The sequence below is a fragment of the Acanthaster planci genome, linkage group LG18 (genome assembly GCF_054643075.1).
Source record: "Acanthaster planci isolate LZ-2023a linkage group LG18, COTS_SCS, whole genome shotgun sequence".
Lineage (NCBI taxonomy): Eukaryota > Metazoa > Echinodermata > Asteroidea > Valvatida > Acanthasteridae > Acanthaster > Acanthaster planci.
The window spans coordinates 12,702,367-12,727,726 of NC_141794.1; the positions used below are offsets into that span (position 1 = coordinate 12,702,367).

At 39.8% G+C, this 25,360-nt stretch overlaps 1 protein-coding gene across 3 annotated transcripts; it reads left to right on the forward strand.

Moving 5' to 3' along the window:
* Positions 1-25: 25 nt before the first annotated feature.
* On the forward strand, positions 26-24,862 carry LOC110978670 (patched domain-containing protein 3-like). Of its 3 annotated transcripts, XM_022233833.2 has the most exons (6): positions 26-327; positions 8,045-8,184; positions 17,124-18,524; positions 18,872-19,182; positions 19,505-20,861; positions 21,761-24,862. In XM_022233833.2, exons 3-6 carry the CDS (start codon positions 17,507-17,509, stop codon positions 21,781-21,783), a joined length of 2,709 nt encoding a protein of 902 aa, XP_022089525.1. In that variant the 5' UTR covers positions 26-327; positions 8,045-8,184; positions 17,124-17,506; the 3' UTR covers positions 21,784-24,862. The 3 variants fall into 3 exon arrangements, with proteins under 3 accessions (XP_022089525.1, XP_022089524.1, XP_087004985.1); XM_022233832.2 differs by having other exon boundaries at positions 28-327; positions 19,505-24,862; XM_087148859.1 differs by lacking the exons at positions 26-327; positions 8,045-8,184 and adding an exon at positions 9,287-11,584 and having other exon boundaries at positions 19,505-24,862.
* The last annotated feature ends 498 nt before the right edge of the window (positions 24,863-25,360 follow it).

Sequence of the window (25,360 nt, forward strand, 5' to 3'; positions counted from 1 at the left end):
CAGCAGACGCGTTATGTGTACCCTTGGACGATGTCGCGCATCGTAGCCAATGAGAACACGTTTTTGTCATTTATATGCAAATATTTTTTCAATCGCCGGCTGGCGCGCGGTCAGCTGTAAGCGCGGTCAACAAACTTTTCAGTAGCCAGCTGTGCATGCCGGCTAGCCGTGGTACACGTGCATTATATAACGCAAGGAAAGGAACAAAAGAGTTTGTCCACGTACTCGATTCGCGTCAACAGAATAAGGACTCCACGGACAAGACAGAGCATTCATCATTGTGATATAGGGGCGAGGCCTAGGTTGAGGAACCGACAGAAAACTAAGGTAAGCTCGTTTTTCCCCCCGTATTTTAAGAAGAGACACATTTATTTTTTCAATGTAATATACCTATCTCTAAGGCTTTACGTCGAGTGAATTTTTAGCAAGTCACTATAACTATCTGACCATTTTCAACTTGAAGGCTGTGAATACCATTTGCGTTTCCAGTTTTTTTTATGAGACCACAGTCATAAACATGATCGGTCCATAAACTTTTGGGCAGGAGAACTCAGTAGGACCATCCACTGTATAGCCCACAGACATGTTCCTGGAATTTTGGAAATTTATTTGTTTTTGACAGTCCCATTATTCAGTGTTTCTATTCCTCTATGGTCACATTGCACGGTAATCAGGGTAATGGTAGAGGCTGAGGGGGTCGACCTGCTTACAAGGAGGACTGTTTAGGCATTCCCCCCCCCACCCACGCAAGGCCGGGCCTTCAGGGCTAGCAGGACATGGGCACATATGTTGCCAATACTTTTCGGTACTGAGGATTTTATAACCTATAGATAAAAAGTTCTGGACAGTCGTCTTAAAATGTGCAGTCTCCCCACCAGCATGACCGCCCCAGTACCCTGCTTCATCGTTTATGACCTTGGACGTGTTACAAACACATGTATGCCAAGTTTGCCGTCAGTGTCGATGCAGTCTGATGTTTTCATTACTTTTACAATCACGACAATTTGGGCATGGAATGTTGCCAATATAATTTTAGTGGAAAATTAAATTACACCTAGAATGTGTTTTCCCATTTTGAGCCAAGTGGAATGATCGATATATACAGTTCTAGTTGGCCATTGGCAAATTAATTCTGGAATCAACATTAAATGTCCAAGTTGCGTGCAAATATTTCTCAGACAGATTTTGTAGTTGGCAGCAACACAAACCAAATTGTCTGCCACTGAAAAGGTCCCAATTAAGGCATGATGCAAGCAATGGCATATGTAGCAGAGGGCACGTTTTTTATGTATGAAACTTTAAATGCTCACATCTCATATAGATCCACAAGAGAGCGCATCAAAGTTTTGCCCCAACTAAAAAAAGAATGGAAGTATTGACTGACTTGGCTAGGTATAGGCTCCTTAGGTTGGTCAATCAATATTCTTCCACCTGCCCAAAAGAAGACACAATGGATTTTGATGTCTGCATTCAGCATGCACAATATTATTAGTACATGTAAGCGTATGAAGACACTACCTGCACTGTCCATGTATGTGTGCATAGCATGAGCATAACCCATTGGTACAAACGTTGTAGTCAGCTACACCATACATGTACATGTACGTACGTGTGTTGGTATTTTTATATTTTAAAATATGTAATTCACTGTCACTACCTTTTTTGTTTTACTTGTGAGTCTGTGTTTGTGCTGCTATAAACAAGGGCTTATGTTTAAATCCATATGTAAACTTAGGTTCTTTTTAACCTCTCTGCCCTCATAAATGGTAAAAACTGTCTGACAGTTGCGGATTGGGAAGTGGCCACAAATTATATGAGTTAACCACCTGTGTGGCAGGGTTAGGAACCTAAAGGAAAGGAGAAACCTTGACTTACAGGGTCAGTGTTAATGACTGTAGTCGTAGGTTTCTTCTCAGTGCATTGTGGCTCATATAAATGTGTTCTGAGAAGTTACGAAATATCCTGTACTCCTGCAGGCATCTGATTCAGTCATTTAAGTAGCCCAAATCTGTTCCAACTTTAACCCAGAAACCCAAGCTAGGGCATGAGAGGGTAGAGGATATCACCCCCTCTACCCTTCAAGTGATAAAACTAAAACGAGTGACTTGAGCCTTGAGTTCACATCCAGACTTTCTTTTTAGAACTCACACCAACCCACACGAGATTAGAGGTTTACATTCTTGACCTGGTATAAAAAGTCTGCAGCGACAGTACAGTGGATAGGTGTCTTTTTTCAAGCAACCAATAAATAAATTAAAAAACTACCAAGTTGACAACGTGACTTAGACTAGGGGTGAACCAATATAAAGTATTCAAATGTTAAGACCGTCTGGGTGTCAGCATCAAGGTATTATTTCCCAGAAACCGAGAAAGATTGATTGTTCCTGTGAAGTTTTCCCCTCAAAGAGAGGAAACTCATGAATGAGTCAGCTAGGAATGATCCTTCCCGTAAAAATGTGTCAAGATTGGTTTGTCCAAATCAGTTCTCAATCACCCAGCTGCCATTTCAGCTTTCAGCTCCTGAAAGAAAAAAGCAGTCTTAAGTACTGGTTGGGTCTTGAGACCAAAGCAGTCTTAAGTACCGGTTGGGTCTTGAGACCAAAGCAGTCTTAAGTACCGGTTGGGTCTTGAGACCAAAGCAGTCTTAAGTACCGGTTGGGTCTTGAGACCAGGCTATTTTTCTTGAACAAGTAGTAAACATGTACATATATAAGCATACAGTTTACAGTGTTTGTTTGTGGATCAAAATTTTGGAACTGACTTTCTCCAGTGATGTAGTCGAGTATTGTGAGAACCAAGTTTTCTACCAAATATTTAACTAGTTAGGAGGGAACAAAGCTTAAGTACGTCGGCATTTGATGGTACATGCATAAAGGTAAGATCACAAAGCAACATAATGACTTCAGACCTTCACTGTTTGATTAAAATTAACTTTTTAGGACAAAACTACTTGAAAGTACTCGGCCGAGTACTTTCCGAGTACTTTTCTCCTTAAAACTTAAATTTTACACAACTGGGAGTGTCTGAAGTCTAACATTTATTTTGTAATCTTACCTTTGCACATTTACCATCAAATGCCTGTGCACCCTGGCTTTATTCCCTCTTACCCAGTTCAGTATTGTGCGGAGAATGTTGGTACTCGGAAAGTACGCGACTACAACACTGACTTTCTCAGGAAGTATTATTGTCCCTACCTTTGGCACATCTCCAATTCTCCATTGCTTTAGAGTGAACTCAAAGTTGATCTCCCAATGCGACACAAAAAAATCCAGATTGTCACTTGTTTTTCTCATCTGTAGTTGCTCATTAATTCTCTATTCACAATATATGTCAATGTACATTTACATTTGTTTTCATTATAACGTCTGTTCTATTTCAACTCTTGTTGTTTTTGTCAGTGTCAGCATGAATGAATAAAAATAGAAAAAATAAAATAAAAAATTGTCTAATTTTGGACACAATGCATGGCCAAGAGATCAGAATTGTGCATGCAGTCGTTCACCCGCATCTACATCTACATATAACGCGGGCTAACATAAAAAACTGCTCAAAACCTTTAAATAGAATCCTGGTATTTAAATAGGACATTAAGTGTGAACTGATCCGAGTAATTAAGAGTGGTTTTCAAGGTCCTCTATCTTCATGCTTATACTTGTCTACATGTACAGTACAAAGTCACTGAAGTTCACAACTGGATATATCCCAAGGTTTCCAGGTGTTTGTGGCAGAAAATCCCCATAGGAATACCCCCAGGACAAAGTTCAAGTGTAAACTGTAGGACCGCAAAAACTTGCCGATATTGCAAAACCTGTGGGGTATGTGTGAACATGGAGGTAGAATCACATGGTGTGAAGCACCATACTGTACTTACTTGCAGTGTGCTGGTTTGTAAAAGCCGTTCACATGAAATACTTTCCAGAACCACAAGGAGTACATCGGTGAGGATTTGGAACTTCTCTACATGAAAATTTTCTAAAGTGGTAAACGTGCGTAGTTGGACACGTGTTTCTCAGTTCTGATAATTTCCAAAATTTGTAAGTGGAGTCAATCGATACTATTCTACAATATCTGCACCGGTACACTCAATAGTCTTTGTCCTGTAGACAGTAGTTACTAGTTATTATGAACTGGTTTGCAGAAACTAAATAAACCATCAGAGTAGACATTCATGGAGTATTGGTCTTCTGCTTGGTTGCATAATCTTTGCTTGGTAGATGTATTAACAAGCTGACAAAATATGAGGATGCATAACTTCTGTTTCTGTATTTGTCGGTTTTTTGGGGAAATTTAACATTGTTACAGTGAAGATAAAAAATTCTTTATATAGTTATTTTTCTTCCTTTTTTTAATGAGGAAACTAACCTTATGATTAGGATGTTGAAATATTATGTATCAACGGTAAGTAGCTACCTAAATGGCACTGTAGTCAGCTGGTATGGAGTAACAATATCACAAAGTGAGATAAAAAATTTTCGGTCAATATTTGGGCAAGACTTGGTACAATCAACCCTGATAAGGAGGGTCCATTGTTCCCCAAGTGCTATCAAATCACCTTAACAAACAATGAGCAGGCAAACTGTGGTAAATGTGGTTTGCACCTTCCACCAAGGGGCTGTTTGTTTTTCTGACCACAAAACATGATTTTGGTGATGAGAACCTATTAAATATTGGATGACATTGTACCATCCCAAGTGATTGCATAATGATTACTGAGAGAATTTACTGGCTTGAAAAATCCTCAGTGGTTAAAAAAAACACAGCAAGCTGACCTGAGTTTGAAGATCCCCCTTGAAATCGAAGTATACAGTGTGTGAAATACAGCACCTGTGTTATACCTCTACTGTATATTTACATTTCACCTGACATGCATGGTGAGACAAACCCTGATGAGGTTCTTAATGCATCAATGAACTTCACACGTGAGATCCATGCCAAAACTGCAGTTGGATTTGTACACACGAGTTGGCCCTTAACCCATTGGACGACTGCCTTTTACACTGTTCTGAAATCAACTGAGGTTTAACGCATCACATGGACACTGATGAAGTTCGTATCGAAATTATATGTGCATGTATGTTCTGCTCACTCCCTGAACTTCAGCTGAACGTATGAACATCTACAATGCCTTTCAATGTAAGAACAGATGTTTTTGCATCTGCTAAACTCCTTGTAGATGCATCAATGAATTAGCCTAGCATCTTAACTTTGGTATGAAAGGTACAGTACAGTATGTGTAGGAAGGAGGTTTAGGGAATAGCTTGTTGCTTTTTAACCCTAACACTCCCAAATCTTCCAATTCTAATACAATTTTACATACACCCTAGGGGGTTAGGGTTAAAGTTCCTTCCATCACGTGTCTAACTTCCTATACAAAGTCGGTGATTGGTTTCTAAAGCTCAACAGTTAACTGATTTCCTGTCCATATTTCCTGCCTCTCTTGCACTGCGGTTTTTACCAGACAACATTCTGCAATACCTCTGCTGTGGTGCAACAATTGTGGACAGTGACCAGCAGTCTATCAGGTCCTTATCAGGTGGTTGATTTTTTTTTGGGGGGGGGTCAGTAGTGGATGCTTGTGATAAGATGCCCACCAGTATTGTACATTGGCCAGCAGGGCAAGCCCATGGTAGAAATCTGTTTTTTTTTAGTCATTGTAACCAAGTCTTTCAGACCACAAAAAGCAAAGAGTCTGAGATGTTGGAGTCCTTTAGGTTTACTCTAGGTTGCATTACCTCATGTACCAAATGATTTGTGAAAAAGTCCAGCTTTTGATTCGTGAGTTCTTGAAGTATCAGTCTGCATTGCGCAATCCTTGATCTGTCGCGTAGATTTCACATTTGAACTGGAGACACTGATTTGGTGGGTTACAAAAAAAATCATGGGGAGGTTGTGATTCCTTACATGCAATTTTGAGATTTGGGATTAAGCATTGAGCTTTGGTAGGGCTAATCCATTTCAATATTTTGCTGAATTGGCATTGTAACTCCTCAGTTTCGTTTCTTACTTTGGAACCTTCTATCCATTGTTTCCTCATTAAACTAAATTTACCTCTTTGTGCTGATTCAAATTGGTTTATCTGAATAGCACACTCGACCGCTGTTCAGTCCAGAGAATAAAACACTATTGAACTTTTACCCAAATAAAAAAACCCTCTGATGAGCAAAACCAAGTGTTACCCACTTTGGCAGTAGTACAAGAAAGAGAAACAAATATTGCAACATTCATGTGCATGCACGTACCAGCACTACAGTACCTGCGCACTGTTTGTTTGGATTGGAAGAGGGAATGTACATGTACAATGTATTGTTGCAGAAATGCCCCTCTTGAACCCATAACATGCATTGTGTTCTGATCCCATTGTCAGAAGCATACAAAGGTCAGTTATTTGACAGGTAGGGTTTTTTTTCCCTTTTTGAGGAACGTGCAAAACTACACACAAGAATAGTATTTTAAGAAAAGTCGTCAATCATAATGCATTGTGAACAGTAAAAACTAAAAAGAAAAATGAAAAAAAAAAACCCTTTGCTGTATACTATACATGTACATGTACATGTATGTACACTGTGCTGGATGTACTGTACAGTACGTGTATATTTGTGCTGAGGTAGCACACTTTCTTGTACTTGGGTTGTAGTGCTTTTGCAAACCTTGGTTAATTTGATTCATGCCCTGGAATTCTCTGTGAAGCACAGGTTTTACTTTGCAGATGTGTTTCTTTGAAGTGTTTGAACAGGTATATATTGACATGTGATTTCCCAGTGATGCAGACAAGCCTGTTAATCCCTTTGTGCTTTGGATTTAACCAGTTTTAATATTTTGGGTACATTTCCTGGGGACCGTTATATTGAAATGGGCACTGCATATATTCCAAATTGCATGGTCTGTCTTTGTTTTAAAAGAAGTAGAAGTCACATTTCTCCAGAGATCTGTATTGTAGAAATGTTTAAACATCTGTTAAACTTCAATTTGAAAATGAAAATGCCTTGATATGGTCAACAGATAGGACACTCAAGATTCACAATAGTATTGTGCGCTTGAAATGGATTTAAAGTTTAATGGGTCAAAGGAATTGACAGAATAATAGACCTAGGTCAAAGATCAGTCAAAAATCCAAGGTGACTCTCTTCATCAGTAGTTGTTTGGTGTTTGAATGTTAACTTGTAAATCTTTCATGTATTAAGCAGTGCACTGTGACTTATGCTCGGTAACATTACATGTATTTTTTTCCCCTGAAGGGTGACAATCCTCAAAGACCTTAGAGGTATGACTAGGAAAGAATGATATTGAAGAAATTGATATTCAGTGGATAAAATTTTCTTATGATGAGCGTTGCAGTCTTGTTTGCTTCAGACAGTTTGCTGCTAATGTGAATTCTGGGTACCTGCACACTTTAGTGTTTTTATTTACTACAAATTAATTGGTATAAGAAGTGCAGGTACATGAATGGAGGCTGTTCATATATGCACTGTGTATTTGTCTAATGCTTGCACACACATAAGCCGTAATATAAAAATTCCTTTTTAAGAGACGGTTTATTTCGTGCAAAGTCTGTCATTTCGTCATGCCGTTTCACATCCATGTCCAATTGCCACTCTGTTCTCATCAAACTTCGACATTAATAATTATGCAAAATAAGGAAGCCGGTGTTCGTCCTTGCAAAGGGATCAATGTGTAATTAATCAATACAAGTATGGTCCAGTATTATATACGTGCACATTCAGGGTGTGCATCATGCATATACACAGCTTGTGCTTCATACATGTACGTCACTCACATTTGATCGTGTGTGTAATATTGCCTTTGCTGCAGCCAATGAGAGCTACCTTGAGTAAGATGGATGAGTAAGGAAGCCGCCGCTGCGTTGACTGGGGAAAGTTTGTTGACCGGTTCAGCGTAGGCAGGGGAAATGGGAAGGACTAACGCCAGAAATTAACAGAATGGCATTCAAATGCCAGATACCTACCTGGGTACAACTGATGTTTCTCATTTAGCTGAAAAATTTTGACGGACTCTGAAAAATTCGGGTCTCGGTTTCCTTTAACAGGATTGGTGAATCGATTCGCCTGTGGAATGTCAATTCAAATGGGGGCTTGGAGCTCTTGAGTCCTTGCTGGTGTGTGCTGGAGGGATTCTTCAATTCAGGATACGTGCTTGCCTGCAATCAGAAAAAAAAGAATTTCTTTGGTAAGTTGTTTCCATCACATAATTTCTTTCACCAAGACAAAATCAAAGAGCTGCAACCAGTCTCTTAATTTATTTTAAGCCTCCTTTGAAGTTTTGTCATTTGGGACATGTAGATTAAACAGAATGTCTTAATTAAATGAACAGACATTTTTTAGTTTGAAATTGCTTATTCTGTAACAATAGGGAACAAAGATAACAGCAGAATAGTTGGTTAATTTCTAATTTTGCTGAGGCTTATTTTTGTTCCAAAAAGTGTAACAAAAACAAGTTTTACACAGTTGTTCCTGATTTTGTATTTTTATATATGTATTTTGTAATAATTCTTTGACTTTGAATTGATCCTAGAGCTTAGATTTGGCCGGAGGATCAATTCATTTTTATTTGATAATGTTGGATCATTGCCAGCAAGTCATGCTTTTCTGAATGATATTTACATACAGCCAGTTTGAAACTCTGCATGTAGTTTCCACATAGCAAAGTTTGTTGACCTGCACAGTACACTGGAGGAAGCTGTTATGCATATTTGCAGTTTACTCAGCTGCAGAGGAGAGGATTGGTTGAAGGAATAGTGTGTTGAATAATGATGAGCCCCCCTGCAGAAAAAAACCCTGATTGGTTCACACAGTCAATAGACTATACATCATGGCTGCTGGCTTGTTTCAGTAGGCATACAAAGTTTGTTGGCCCCTTACTTTTGAATTATTCATGAATTGAGATAATCCTAAAGTGGTGTTTGTTTTATTCTCTGGCTGCTGTTTAACTTTAAGATGAAATTTCTAGCAGGATGTTGTAAGGGCAGAAATTGCATCATGATCATTTATAACATTTCTTGGCAGTATACTGTTTTTCACCAAGGGAACTTATTTGATCAATAGTGACCTGTGTGATTTATCAATTGTGAAACAGGTGCTTTCTTAATTACAGCTTCTTTTTCTACCTTAGCAACAAGATTTTTCTTGAAATCATATTATCAGGTGTGCTTTTATATTTTGTCATTCCTAATGTCCACAATCAGAGACTTTTTTCATGTATTTTATAAATGTGTAAATTATGGAAGAGGGCAAATTCCTAAATTGGTAAATATATACTATTAATTATATTTAACAATAATATGGAAACCCAAATGTTGTTGATACTGTGATAGGGATTCCTTTCGCCACAGTTTAGAATCAGGGTTTTCAATTTATTTGTGGAACCAGTCATCTCTGAACCCAAGGGCCAATATTCATCTGAAAATGTGTGGAATTTTCTGCCATTGTTGTGAAGAATGCTTCAGCTACCATGCTCATACATGTACATGTACATAAACACCCACATGTACTGTACACATCATCAATGATCAAAGCATCTCAAGAGCAGTGTGTAAAAGTTTGTTGAACTCTTGTAAGCCCCTCTACATTATTTAAAAGCTGTGTGTTGCATATTCATAAATCTTACCTGTCAGCTGCATGCAGTAGGCTCATCATGACCATGCACTGTATGACTAGCAGTCTCATGTAAAAGTTTGTTGAACTGTAGACTGAAGTGTGCTACATTATGCAGATGTTTATGCATGTACGGTATCTTGCACAGTGATTGGTTGATTGGGTAAGCAGTGCCAGGCCCCCTGGAAAGTTTGTTAACCTTTGTCGCAATTGTCATTGTAGTGGGGAAAGTTTGTTGACCTAGGTGAAAGTGATGCATATTCACAATACAAGAAGATGGACGTATTCATCATGCCTATGATGTAGTTGATGTGCTGGTTTAGAAATGCAGTAGGTGTTATTCATGACATGAGGATAGGGTTGGTCTGTGGTGCTGCAGTAGTGACTTGAAAAGTTTGTTGACCGGGGTAAAAGTGATGCATATTCATCATTCTGATATGACTATAGAAGGATATCATGGATTTTGCAGATGGTTGCTGTGGGCTTAGAGTAGGGATGTGGAAAGTTTGTTGAATGCCTTTGTTACTGGTACTGCCTGGCGCACAGCATGCAGACTTCCATCTATGTAATGAAATGGTGACTGCACACAAGTCTCTGAGAAAATAGTCATAACAATTCAAATCAAATCATGTGTAAAAGTACATTTACATGTGTACGAGTTGCTCGGCATTTAAATAGATAAGAAAGTTGTGTTGATTTAGGACACGTTAATTACAACCAGTATTCTTCACTTTCTCAATATGGAAATTTCAGTTACTTTTTTACCGGCAGTGTGACCTGTGTTTTTTTTTTACAACAGTCCCATCATATTCTAATCAAGATTTTGGATTAGATATGAGGAGCTTAATTCAGAGGAGAGTCTTGAAATGATTTGCTATAGTCTCATCTCTAGCTAATGAATATTCAATTTACATGTTTGCCAGTATTTGAACAGTTTTACCCTCCTAAAGCTCTCAGAGAATGAGACACATGTTGGCAGGTGTTCTCATTGGAAAACATCGCCAAAGGAACCACTTAATATGTCATGTGTATGATATGCTTGGCTAAACCGAATGGGTATTTCCAGATCTGTGATCGACTCTTGGAAATGCTTTGTAACATCCTTCTGATGCCATTTGCAAACCAGACGGGATTTCCCCAGATTCTTAATTTGTTAAGACTGACGTGTAGCTGAAAAGGGTTGACTATTCAGAATGTTCAATTTATGGACACTATTGATGTACCGAAATCTTGACACTTTATTTGTCTATATTACTTTATTTATTGAAACAAAATTGAAACCTAAAACTGTTGAAGACACAGGGATATTTCTCTTCCTCTAGGCCCTAAGCTACTGTACCTGCTTCAACCTCTGGAAGCACAAGAAATTTCAACCTTTTCATAAAAGATTAAAGAGATGCTTTAATCTTTAATTCCTGGACTTTAAAGTTTTTGCACAGGGTAAAACAAATGTATAAGGAGCAGCAAGGTTCTTAAGGGTTCCATTTTCCAGAGCAGAGTTACAGTTTATGTTGGACTTCCTTTTCTTTCCATCAATTTAAATTTGTTAGTCAGCTTTCCAAGTGATTCGATTCCTGACAAGGGTTTTGTATCAGGTCAAAGCGGTAGCAAAATACTGGTGATTTTCAGTGAACCTGGTTCCAGTGCCCTTCACTTCCTGAAGCCAGTCATTTGTGTAATAGGTTGTGTGTCATTGGTCTGATCACCAGCACCAAAGTTTGTTGGCCTTGGTTTAAGAAGGAATGAAAAAAAAAACTTGGGGTGTGAAAGTGCAGCGAAACGCCTGACAGACCTTCGTGGGGAAGCCAGACACTGCAGACAAAGCATTCAGACTGAACAATTTTGCCCCAAGGCTTGTGGAAAAACTTGCCTGTGTGTTTGACCCGCCGCAGAAAGGGACAGCCATATTTTTTGTTTTTTGAGCTCGGTAAAAAAAACTGCTAGTAGTAGTACTCTCTTGTAGTAAGGAAGTTAAGGTGAGTTTGCTTAACAGTAGGTCTCCTTTTCTAAATTAAGAGATTTTAACTGTTTTTAACGGAAGCTGAAATCACCAAGTGAAGGATCTTTGCAGGTTCAAAGTTTTAGATGAAACCATGTTGTAAGTGTACTTGTTCTTTGATTGTAGTGGGGGGGGCATGTGTTTGTGTCCTTTGTCTCATGGTCCCCCTGTGGTTTAACTTGAAAGCATGGAGCTACGATAGTTTTTCCTAAAAGGTATTGGCTGGAAGAGTCACCAAAGATAAACGAAAAAAAATAGCAAGTGTGACCTCAATTTTAGAGGTGGGAAAAGTAACAAGCTAGCTTTTCCTTTGTTACTTCCTTTTGTGTTAGTAAAAATTGTTGTAATAAACTGTTCTTTGGCAATTTTTTAAGACGAAAAAGCAACTTATGTAAAATGATTTCTCTCCCCGCGTCTAAAGAAATCTGCAGTTCGATTCTAGCCAGATGAGGAATGGTATAACTTCAGAAGGTAACTTGAAAAGGAAACAGAAAGACAACTTTTAGCGGGAGGCACAGATTCAGTCAGGAAAAATTGTTACTGATAAAAACCAATAATGATGGACGGGTAAGACTCAGGGTAGGTCTGTATTTTCATGTATGTGTTTAATAGAAAGTAAGAAGGCAGCTTAAAAAACATATTGTTAACCTGACTTCCAGTACACATCTGGGCCCATTTTCATGGTGCTGCTACGCACTGAGACTCTGGGGGCTGAATTTTATGAAGACCGTAAAACAGTTTATGCACAGATGCTTACCTGCATGCCTCCGAGGAAAACTTTGTCTACATACATGTAATATTGTGGAGTAACAGTGGAAGTCTCCATATACTCACCACAGTTGGCACAGTCACAGTTGCAGTGTACCTCCAAAGCAAATTTTTCTGCTGTAAATAAGCACAGCTTTTCTGCTACGCATAACTGTAAAATTTTGTAATGAAATTGAGCCGCTTAAGCTCAAAATTTGCTTAAACGTGAAAAAACCTTGCTTAATTAAACAAAGGTTACCAGCTCAAACTCTATGTGATTGTCATGCTTACCAAAAGACAGGTAAGTATATGTACTATTCCAAAACAATATACATCACAAGAAGTTTGGCTGGTAAACTGATTTGTTGAGCAAGGCCTTTTTTCAAGCTTAAACAAACTTTTTGCCTAAGCAGTGCTGTGAAATTGGCCCTTGGTTAGTTTCACAATGAGTAAGTTTAGCACTTGCATGTTTTATTAGCAGCCATGTAGACATGAAACCTTAAGGGGTTATTGTTCATACCTATCTACATAGGCCTATGTACATTGTATGTTGGTCAATATTTTCCTACTATTTGGAAATGGTACAATGTGAGTGTACATGCATAGCCTGTAGTTACAGTCTTTCTACATTGCCAGCCACAAATATATGTACATGTATCAGCTGTGAACTGAGCCAACAATGCCATTTAATGACATTTATGAAGTGTGTTTTTGAGATGCCTGTTTGTGTACTTTTTTGGTCATAAAATAATGAACTACTTGCTTTATATGTATGTATTTGAACTTGTACTGGTATACCAGTAAGTGTGGGGCCATATTTCTGAAAAGCTGAAGGATCAGCAAGTTCAACTCCATAAAACACACAGTGTCGGCAAAAGAATGATAAAAACGGGAGACCACCAACCAAGTGTTTTATTGTCAGTCTGGCAATTTTATTTGAATCCTTTCACAGGAACCATTGTAGTAACACAAACTTGATGGGTGTCTCCTCTCAGTCTTCATAAACCTGAACCCATATGGTTGATATGTTCATGTACAGAGTGGAATAATAATGCAGTCTTGCTCTGTCCGTGAAGACCCCGTGGTGAGGATTTTTATTGGTAATGGTACTGCAGCAAAATATTGACCAAGTTGTGGGGACTTGCTGGACTGTTTTGGTTAGAATATTAGGTTCCGACATCTGCAGGAAAACTTTTGTTGGCTGGTTTATCTTTTGCATTACTCATCTTTTAGCAAACCTTTTTGTGATAGTACAATGTAGATCAGACTGGACTGGAAAAATCGTGGGACACTTTTTGTGGGAAAACTCCCTTTTTTTCCAAAAGTTTTCTGCACTCCAGTCATTTGCCAGGGCAGTATTTGGAATGGATTACTTGAGTTTTGGGAATTAAATTCTGAGCTCCAAAATGATTAGACTTGGGGGAAGATAGTTCCATGTTTAACTCATATGAGAAGTGAACTACAAAAAAAATTCCTTTGCTGTATTGGAAACAGGATATGAGCTCCATTGCGAAGAAATAAAAGGTGCGTAATAGAATTTCAGTCACAGTCATTAACATGACAAAGGCCTTGAAATGAAAAGTTTGTTGACTCCTGGGACCGCCCAAGGTTTGAACTCTTTTATACTTTCTGGTTCGTTTCCTTTGTACTTGGGTTGCAGTGTAGTGTTACTGTTGCTTGCATTGCTTTCCGTTTTTGAGGTTTTTTTCTGCCACGTTAAATCTGGAATCGAACCTTTCGTACAGGTATTTTGTTTCCCTATAGATTGTATGATTGTAGACTAAGGATATTCTATACAACCAGTTGTGTTTTGAAACCTGTTGGGGGCCAGGATGTTGAGCAGAAAAGATTGCATCACTTGGGCAGTTAAAAAGCAAACGAAAACAGTGGGTGTCATGTTCTATTTGGAGTTAGTTTTCCTATAATGTGGTTCAGATGGCAATATCAGTTTCATTGATGTGATACACCATTTTTTTTTTACTATTTGTAGGATTTCAGTCTAACCTCTTGGATTACAATGAGACAGAAATTGCTTCTGTTTGTGCAGTTTAATGGGAAAAAAAGAGTTGCAGTAGTTAAAATTGGGGATAAATGATAGGAAAAAGTCAGTGTGAGACCAGAAGAGGCTTCCGAAGAATATTTGAAATATACATGTATGCATCGGAACAGACATGGGGATACAGTTGTTCTTACCTCTATCAATTATCATCATGGTGTATCTGTTTAAAGAACTGATCAAATCAGACTTCAAGCTTTGCCTTTTGGAAGCAACAACTTTATTGACGATTTTAACGGTAGGCCTAAGGACAAGTTTATAGGCTCATTCACTTGTAAATCAATCTTGACGTTGTTCACTTTCAAGGAGTAGAAGTGAAAGTGAATCAGCTATATGTATATGTAGACCAATTCGAAACAAAAATCCACAACAAAAGGACGTGTGCTGCAATGGCAGCTAGTAGTACACATGTACCTCTTAGAAAGATTAGGGAAGTCACAAACTGATTGTTATGTATTTTATGTAAACTTGGGGGCGTGTTTCAATCTGTGGGAAATGAATGTAGAATTCTCTGTGTGCCCTACACCAGAATGGCAGTTGAGCAAGAGGTCAGATATCTTGTGTAACATTCACAGTGGGTTGATTCACAGCTGTCAGTGCTGTGAAGTTTCCTTTTCACAGTGACTGGATGCAAAAACAATAACTGTCTGTTTTTATACTTTTCTTATGGTTTGTAAAATGCGCTGCCTATGAAAAACAGACTTTTAAAGTAAGTACACCTCATGGAAAGTCCCAAGAACATTGAAGAAAGAAAGGTGAAGAAAGGAAAAAATTCCCAAAACGTCCCGTGGTACCGTTACATGTATCTCTGGTATTTTGCCCTGATTGATAACAACCTTCATTTATTGGAATATTTAAGTGTCATACCTGTTGATTCTGTATTGTTTTTGTTTACATTTTTGTTGTGTTTTTTTATACATCTGGTGTAGATACGGTTATAAAATGGAAAGTAAATATGCAATTTTCCAACATTTGATGAATACAGTCTATGCTTGTACAACCAGTGTCATGCACCAGTTTTGTACGTTTCGCCTCGTCCGGCCCAATCGTTCCTTTGTGACCAAATCAGTCAAAATGAAAAGTCTGTCTTTCACTGGTATGCACAGTGGGGAAATGCATATTTCAAAGGGGTGGTTCCTTTATCACTTTTGGGGCTAGTGTCTGAATCGCTGCAGAGAAAAGCTTCAGGAGGCAGAAAAGGACAGAATGGATGCTCAGTGTAGGATTTGTCACACCTCAACAGTTCAGCAGTGATAGTGATAGTAATAATGCAGTATTCAAACAGTTGGACATGTTTTATACTCCTATCAGACGCAGGTACGTGTACCTGTACTGTGGTGCATTATGACTGAATATCCTTTGTTAGTTACAGCTTATATATCTTCTTTTTTACACTGTGCAAATGCATTGACCTTGTCAAATCATGGGCCAACCTAGAAGTGATGAAAACTGATCCCAGGTCATGTGCGAAGAAGTGTCTTATTCACCAGGGCTTCAATCAGCATGGTGTAAATCTTTTTAAAGTTGTAGAAGAGTTTGTATATAGGGACCTTCCCTTAAAGTACACAATCCCCACAGTCACAGGACACCTGTCTGTATTTTGATTGCCATTCTCTATGGACTGTCTGAGCTGTCCTGTCTAACATTCAGCAGCTATTTACCTGTATAAAACTCTCAGCTTCCAGAGTCCCAGTTCATCCAGGGGTGGAGGTGGAAGGGGGAGGGGCTGGTAATTCCTCAACTTGATACTAGTCCAAAGGAGTAGTCCTTGGGTGAGGAGGCCAGTGATTTGTAAGATTCATTGTTGTGTGCATGTTGGGTCTTCATCTTCACTTTTGCAATAAATCAGTGTTTGAACTGCGTACATGGTTTTGCCACTGAAGAATGAAAATTCATCCCCTCAGCCTGATGTTCGGAACAAGTTGGATTCAAATACAGTGTAGTTTTCACTCAAAGCATTTCTTTTTCAGAGTTTCACACATTAATTCTCCTGGTTTGCGGTCTATTCCCCAGGAAGTTCTATACTTTTCTGGGCAGGAAAGGCCCAGGTTTTACTTTTGCGACTTCTGAAATTTGTTGGAAGATCTAATTTCTTTGAAAAGCTCAATTGTGATCCCCAAATTGTGCATCAAGTCCGTCTTCATTGCTGGAGGAGAAACCTTGAGATTCTTAAATGGCCATGAGGAAGTTTTGTTGCCTCTAGTGTCACGATCTATCGCTATCTGGAATCCAAATCAGCCTGTGTTTGGACTTGATTCAGAGTTCACATGGACTCAGAGCTTGGATTATAGCAGAAGTGGGGGGATTAGAGAGATTAAAGTCTGGAAACTGAGGCCTTCAGATATTAATCCTGCTAAACCCACTGACCTTCACTTTGCATGACTTCTGTTATCTATAGCTATATCACAAGTTTCCACCAAACTTTCTTTTAGAAGTGTAGACATGTTGTATCTTTAGGAAGGAATAGAATTTTCAGTTTTGAAATAACAGGTGAGGGATCAGCTAAAATTCCTCGGTATGCCCATTTTTTTGCCGAAGCACAGCAGGCAGTGTAAGCATTCATCATTTGTTTTGAAGCATTTGAACTTCTTTATAGATAGCAATGTTTTCTTTTTTATTCAAAGTTGCTTTAGAATACTTTTTAAACTCTTGTTTACTGCCTCTCCTGCATTGTAAAGTTTACTGGTGTTTTTATTCATTGTTTTGACTGCAGAGGTATGATCGAGTGGCAACTGTTACTGAAGCTGAAATTCAACATCAGTTGTTGGAAATCGTGTGGTTCTCAATTGCATGTGAGACATCAACAGAGCGCCTGGCTTGATTGAGCTAAAATTGCAGCTGCACATCACACAGAATTTGTGACTTCTAAATACTTGCCCAAAAGACACAAGAGGCTTGATAAATGCTGAAAAAATAGCTCGGGGGCTGCATTTAGTGAGTGAGGATATACCTACAGGTTTTCACTGAACTCAGGTTTCAAGTCAACCAGTAAGCCAGAAAGGAAATTGAAACTCCAAATTCTATACTGTAATATTTTCTGCTGCAAGTATTTGTCTTGGACTTATTCTGGCTGTGCATATCCAAGAAACTTTCAGAATGGCAAATTACTACTGTATGGATCGCACCATCAACAGAGGTTTCTATAAATACGGGAAGTTGATTGCCCGACATCCGCTTGTCTTTCTGATCAGCCCCCTCATCATTGTGGTTCTTCTGGCTGGTGGATTAAGTCAGTTTTACTTCAATGATGATGTGGAGTATCTCTTTACGCCCGACGACTGCCGGGCTCGCATTGACGGCGAGTTCACCAGCGAACACTTCCTGACTGGGATTGAGGGAGGCGATTTTTTGCCCAACCGGGAGCTGGAGCTGTTCAACCGGAGGGGGAGGGTGATCATAACTGCAATGGACGGCAAATCAGCTCTGCGTCGTGACGTCATGGCAGACCTCTTGAAGTTGGACCAGGTGATCCGGTCATTCAACGTCACCTACAACCAAACTACTGTGGTCACGCACGAAGATGTCTGCCAACGCTTCATGGGCCAGTGCGTGGACAACGAGATTCTAAAGTTTTATCGGGGTCGCATAGACGAGTTTGAAAATCTGACCGTGACATATCCTCTGTCAGAGATCCCCATCGGATTTGGCCTGACCATCCCTGCGTTCCTCGGCCCAAACCTTGGTGGAATCATGTTAGACAACAACAGCAACATTGAAAGTGCTCAGGCTCTCCGCCTGTTTTACTCCCTGGGGACGGAACCGGAGGATGACCACCTTGCTGCCACCTGGGAGTTGGAGTTCCTCAAAGTGGTAGACGAATTCCAGAACAGGACGTCGACGATGAACATCCGTACCAGCACTTCGATGACGCTGTCCGTGGAAGTCAACGAAGCATCCTACCGAGTCTTGCCCCGCTTTGTGGCCACCTTCTGCATGCTTCTGCTGTTTGCTGTCTGCTCCTGCATCATGAGAGATTGGGTTCTCAGCAAGCCCTGGCTGGGACTCATCGGTGTCATCTCAGCTGGCCTCAGCATTCTCTCATCCATTGGACTGCTGAGCCTCATCGGACTAGGTTACAACGAAGTGGTTTCCCTCATGCCCTTTCTCATCCTGGGTGAGTTTGTCTTCTTTTCCAATTTTTCTGAATTCATAGCTTGATTTCAAGAGTTTTCTCAGCTGTGAATTTGTGTGTTGAGAAAACATTTACACTGTCTTGTAAGAAATGATTGGCGTGGCTAGCAGGGTTTCAGCCACTGAGCATGGGACAGTGCTTACCTCCATGAGCCAGTAAGCTGAAATCAGCAGAATACTGACCACAGAGAAACAAGGTAACAACACTGCAGCAGCTGGTGGCCAGTTTCTGTTAAGCATTGCGATGTACAGTAACCAGTGTTTGCTTTGGGACTCAGCCAAATTTACCTTCATTGTGGAATCTGTTTTGATTTTGTGCATACACTGCAGGCGTTGGTGTTGACAACATGTTCATCATGATTGCCGCCTGGCGTCAGCTCAGCCTTTACCTGTCTGTGGAAGAGCGAATGGGGCGCACCTTCTCTGAGGCTGGCGTGTCTGTCACAATTACCAACCTGACCACCATCTTGGCTTTCATCATTGGGGCCAGCTCCTCCCTGCCGGGCGTCCGCACCTTCTGCATCTACAACGGCGTGGCCATGTTATTTGTCTACTTCTATCAGATCACGTTCTTTGGTGGAGCCATGACCCTCATCGGTCATCGGGAAGCCAAGAACCTGCACTGCTACACGTGCAAGAAGGTAGGGTAACCTACTTTGTATTCAATCCTACAGATTCCTTTCTCTTAGCTTTTTTGTGTCTATGTCACCATGTGGGGACGATTTCTTTAGTTGGGATATTTGGAATAATGATGAAACCTTTGTTGTGTCCTCACAATGTTTTGGGTCCCCACACTGCACAACTTTCATACAGTCTTGAAGAGCAATCTTGGAAATAAGCCTGATAATGTTTGCCGTCATCTTTCTGCTGATCTTGAGAAATTTTTACCTTGATGTGTGAAGATTTTAGTTGCAAAGTATGATATCACATGCATCTTGACGTTCTGACAATCATTTGTCGTAGGTGCTGCCAAGGGAAGAGTCACCCAACAAGTTTTATCTTCTCTTCTGCTCTGGAGGCATCTCCAGAAACAAACATAAGGGCCACACTATCGACCTGGAGCACCGCATCATGAAGTTCTTCCACCTCTACTATGGACCCTTCCTGACCAAATCCTGGGTGAAGGGTACGATTGTTGTGCTCTATCTGCTGTACCTAGGGGGCGCTATTTACGGCTGCACGCAGATTAAGAAGGGGTTGTCCCTGAAGGACCTCGCCATCAATGACTCGCCGACGTTCCAATACTACGACTTGGAGGACACGCAGTTCCGTGAGGTTGGACCGGCTGTGAGCGTCATATTCAAGAACGAGCTGGAGTACTGGAACGGTACGGTACGGGACCGGATCGAGAATCTGACACGGCGTATGGAGGAGAGCGACAACGTGTTTGGGGAGGAGATAACGCAGTCCTGGGTGAGGGATTTCAGCCGGTACTGGGAAGGTGTCCAGTTGCACATGCCGGACAAAGCCAAGCCAGGCAAGGAAAGCTTCATGGAGGTCTTGACGGAGCTCTTCCTCAATGATCCACGCTACACAATGTACCAGTTGGACATTCACCTGGTTGAGGATAAGGAGACAGGCGAAAAAACCATCCAGTCCTCACGGCTGATTGTCCAGACCAAGAACTTATTTACCATAGATGACGAATGTAGAACAATGTTGGAGCTGTGGGACCTTGCCGAGGAGTCTGATCTAGATGTAATCGCCTACCATCCGGCATTTGTCCTCTATGAGAGCTACGTCCTGTTCGTCCCCAGTCTGCTACAGGCACTAGGGATTACACTTGTCTGTATGTTTGTGGTCGCTATCATCATGATCCCACATCCTGTATGTGCCCTGTTAGTGACACTCTGTGTCATCTCCATTGACACTGCTGTACTCGGTTACATGGCTCTCTGGGATGTCAACCTCAACCCGGTTTCCATGGTGAACATCATCCTTTGCATCGGGTTCAGCGTGGACTTCTCTGCGCACATAACATACGGTTTCGTTATTGCACCAAAAGAGGACACCAACAGTCGAGCGGTGTACGCTCTCCATTCCCTGGGCATGGCAATCCTGCAAGGTGCTCTCTCGTCCATCATCTCCATCTCGGCCCTCTCCACAGCGCCTGTCTACGTCTTCAGAACTTTCTTCAAGACACTTTTCCTGGTGATGGTGTTTGGGGCACTGCACGGGCTGGTCATCTTGCCTGTGATCTTAACATTCATGGGGAAGTGCATGCCTCACCGAGTCCCTGAAGAAGAGAAAGACAAAGATGCGGTTGCCAAGCAACAGAAGTCCACACTGTTACCTTCCATCCCAATGAAACACACACCTGGTGAGCGAGAAAAAGTGGTTATTGATTTGCGTGTCACAACTGTATAGCAGCTTGTAACATAACCCCTTCCTGTATCATATACATGTAACAATTGTCATCTATTGTAACTGTGCAGTATTTTTGTGTAAAACCCAAATTGTCATCATTATTTTTTTCTTTAATTGAGCATGATTGCCTGTATATTAATATTTTCAATATATATGCATGCATGAAATATTTCAGATATGTTTGTGTCATTTCCATCATGCTATTGATGACATTTGAATGAAATTTGTTCAATAGTATTTTGTTTGTATTGATGGTCAAGTATACATGAAGGTACATGTATATTCATTTGATGCAACACATACAGCGTTATCTTGCGCGGAACTCTGTTTTACCTTGAGTAGCCACCGGTATGTAAGAATCTCAGCACAGCTTTTGTTTTGTTCAGTGGTTTCTCTGTAACTTTGAAGCGGAGCTGATTAACGTAGTTTTGTGATGCAAGGTCATGATGAAATGCGCTATGTGTGTTTGGACTTGCTTTGTTTGCATGGTATCTAGTTAGCATGTGGAGTTGGCATACCTCTACCTGCTCATACTTTCTGTTTTCCTTGATTTCTTTCTTGTTTCCCATTATGAAACGAATTTTTGGGATTTTTGTCTTGTGAAATTCCCCCTTGATCGTGCTACCGTTTTGCATGCCCATTACGTATCCTGATGCTGGTTCATATCAAGACAAGAAGCGTTCATGTTGGTGTTAACTGTGAAAGCGTTTTCCTCTCAAAGCACCCATATCATCGCATGAATTGGACCACTTTTGCCACTTCAGTCCATCATTCCAAAACTCAAGCTACAGTGAATAAATAATCACCTTTTCTCTTTCTTTTCTTGTATTTTCTTTCCCGCAACCACAAAAGCTGCCCAACCGGTGATCGCTTAGGAATTGTTGGATCAGCAAAGAAGTGTTGAGCTTTTACACACAAAAACTTTGAGATTTGATGTCACACTTAATGTTGCAACGTGTGTATGTCTTGGAGTGATAAATGTGTATTGTGTGTGCAAAAGGGTTAGTACACAACAAGGCAATAAAAATTGTAAGTCAGTGCTAAAATCAAGTCCTGTCTTAAACAAGTATCAAAGTGCTAGAGAAACGTGCAAAGTTGACATGTAGAAAAGTAAGCAAATATTGTTAGCAATTGTGGTGTTGCAGTACTTTTGCTGGTATTTTTTGTACATGTGGGTATTCTACGCCCGAGTGGACTCTGTTAAGTAAGCCATATTTTTTTAATCCCCCAGTCAGTGTCATCAATCTCTGTTGGGAATGTATGGGGATTGCGGGAAATTCAACGTCTCGTACTTGACACGAAATTGACAGGGTGGATGTGGAACAAAATGCACGAGACACAAAGTCCATCCTTGGAAGGGGGGGGGGTTGCCAAATATGTCCCCATTGTCTGCCTATTCAAAGTCTGTCACCAAATCCCTGATTACGTTTGCAAGGTGAGCAGAAAGATTAAGGGGTAAAAAGGTTACAGGTCCTATGCAAAGTCCGCTTGGATCAGCTGTTTTTTGACTGATATGAAGGTATTGCTTGCGGTCGAGAGACTTATTTAGAACAGATAAAAGAGATCTGTCCTCTGATTGTATTGTGAACTAGATTATTCAAAGCACAGTAGACTTATTGTTACGTTGTAAATGCTACATGCACTAGCAATATACATTTACTAATATACAGCTTCACGCAGAGAACACTTTACTGCTTCAAATATGTTCCAGTCAAATTTCTAAGAAACACAAAATCTAGGAGAATATGAAATTATATTTTTGGCAGTGTTTTAGAGCTGTGATACAGGCATAGTTGCTGAGAAAGGGATGGGAAAGGTGTATCATAATTGATTGATACTGTCTTGTACTGGGTCCATTATTGTATTAGCATTCTCTCGGAGAAGTCTGTTGCACTCCTTGGCATAATCTTTGAATCTCCACGTACACGTACATGTATTTATCTTTTCCCCACTTTGTTAAACATGTACAAGTACGGTACATGTAGATCCAAGACCCACTACTGTGGATATATTATTAAAAAAATCAGGAAAAAAACAACACTGCATAGTATTTCAAGAAAAAAAGATTCTTCTCCAAGCTTGGCTATTTAGGTAAAGTACATGTACATGTATATTTACATTTGTGACAGAACCAGAAATATCAATCAGGGATCCGGAGTAGTTGAAGCTTGCCCAACTTAAGCTCTTGTGATCTATATGTTGGCACTTACACCAAAACCAGGAGAATAGCAAATTTCAGGGTTTACCAGGGTACAGTATTTGTAATAAGAGTAAAACTGCTAAAAAAAACCACACACACAAATAGATGTATTTGCCATTATTATTTGACCAATGTAAAAGCAGCTATTGTTTCATGTTACTATTTTGCACACACGTCCATGTGTATATAAATGTACATTGTAGATCTTGACTTTTTCCCAGAGTAGATTAGAATTGTGGAAGAAATCTGTTTGTGTGGAATCTCGATCAAGGTTCTAGTTCTTTTGTTTTTAAAACAGAGTGTGTTTTGGGAAGAGTATGCAACTTATGTAAGTATTGCATAAATGAGCAAGATTTGTCATGAATATACATGTACACACAACCTCCCAGTTCTGGAAGCGTTGTATTTTTGACTGGGCCAAACCGGTAAAATGCAGTGTTTGTGGCATGAAATAAGGCAGATACAGTCTCAATTTAAATCACGCACTTATTGTTATTTGGTGAAGACAGTGTAGTCTCTGGCTAGAGTTTTACTTGCCATCTGGAACAGGCTTTCACCAAAAAATGTGAAGTATGAATGTGAGATCACGAACCTTGCCCTCTCTAGGAGCTTTTGTCAAGCTTTAAGCGATGAAAACTATTGAGTTTTTGTGTTGGTTGTCAATTTAAAAGGTGATCAATTGCATCAGGGACCAGAGATTAAAAAAAAACACGGCTAAAAACAAAGCTGAGGTCTGAGAAAGGCCCTGTAAATTCTTGACGTGGTTCTCCAAACATTATACAGCCCAATGCCTTTATAGCAAGGTCCTTGGGACTTGAAAGATTACCTTGGTACAGGAATCTTGCATTAGCAGTGTTGAACATAAAAAATACATAGAGAATTAGGACGGAAAAGTTTGGTTCCAATTAGAGTTTATCTTTGTGTAATATGATGTCACAATAAAAGGAGCTTTCTGGTGATGTAAGTGACGTCTCAGCAGTTGAATACATTAGAAAAATGCTAAATTCTTGCAATATATTTTCTATTTCTGGTGAAGTCTTTATTGCGTATTTTCTCACATTTTCATTTATAGTGGCATTTTTTTCTTGCTTAGTTTCTTTCACTGTGATTAAATTTTAGAGTGGTAGAAAAAGGTTACTTTTATTTGTAAAAGGGAACAAATTATATCGTTCAAATAGATTTTAACTAGACTGATTGGCAAAGCAATGCAAAGAATATATGATTTTTGAAGTACTACATGATTACTGAACACAATGTTTATTGCACCTGCTAGCAATTAAACATTTTCAATGCGACTTGTTACCCGATCCTCCAAAATAGGTCCTAATTCTGGCGACTTTCAGACTTTTCAGATCTTTGAAAACATATAGCCTGATCCTCATTTGGATGTAAATCTGTCGAAAGTTGAAATCCAGATCTACACAATTCTTTATAAGTTACTTAGCACAAATCTATGACGAGTCTTTAGCATTAGATCATATAATCCATGTAACACACAATATATTGGTTTAATTAACTCTCCCCAAATCAAAATTTATCAGGAAAAATGCCATGTCTAGCATTTGGAAGTTTCTATTCTTAATTTATTGCGAGTGAAGTAAATGCACACATTTGCATTTAACTACAGCAAAGTTTGAGTTGAGAAGATGGACTTAAATACGTATCTTGTTTCCAGTGGAAGCTGATGGATGAACGCACGTTTAGAATTTTCCTTGTAAAGTTCAAGATAATAAAAGGTAAAAAACTGCACTGAATTGTCCGGTGACTTTTTGTCCATTTTTTTGAAATCAATGTTGATAGAGTCTTGTGGCCTTATGCAGAGTTGGATTAATTCCCTTCAAAAGTTTTATACTTTTATGCTGTCAGGGGCAACATTAAGAATGGGGCAGACTCCGAGTCTCAAGGGAGGGGCACTCATCAGCTGTGAATGGACAAACCATTGACCGTGGAAAAGGTCAATTCCGATGTGTTATCACTTCCATTCCCTTTCCTCCGTTCTTTTCGTTATTTTTCCGTTATCCCCCTTTTTTGGAGGACGCCAGTGCAAACAGAGGCCAATGGAATACCCTCATGCAATAGTTTTTCTTGGGTGGGGGGTCCGTTCTTCCACTTTTGCTAGTACGAATTCTGTTTCTGAACTTAACTTCGTGAAAATCCACCTTTCCCCGTTGAGAAAAAATTGTAGGCTGTTTTCACAAGTCGATTGTTACGTATGTAAACATTCGAACTTTTTTTGTCAACATAATATGGAA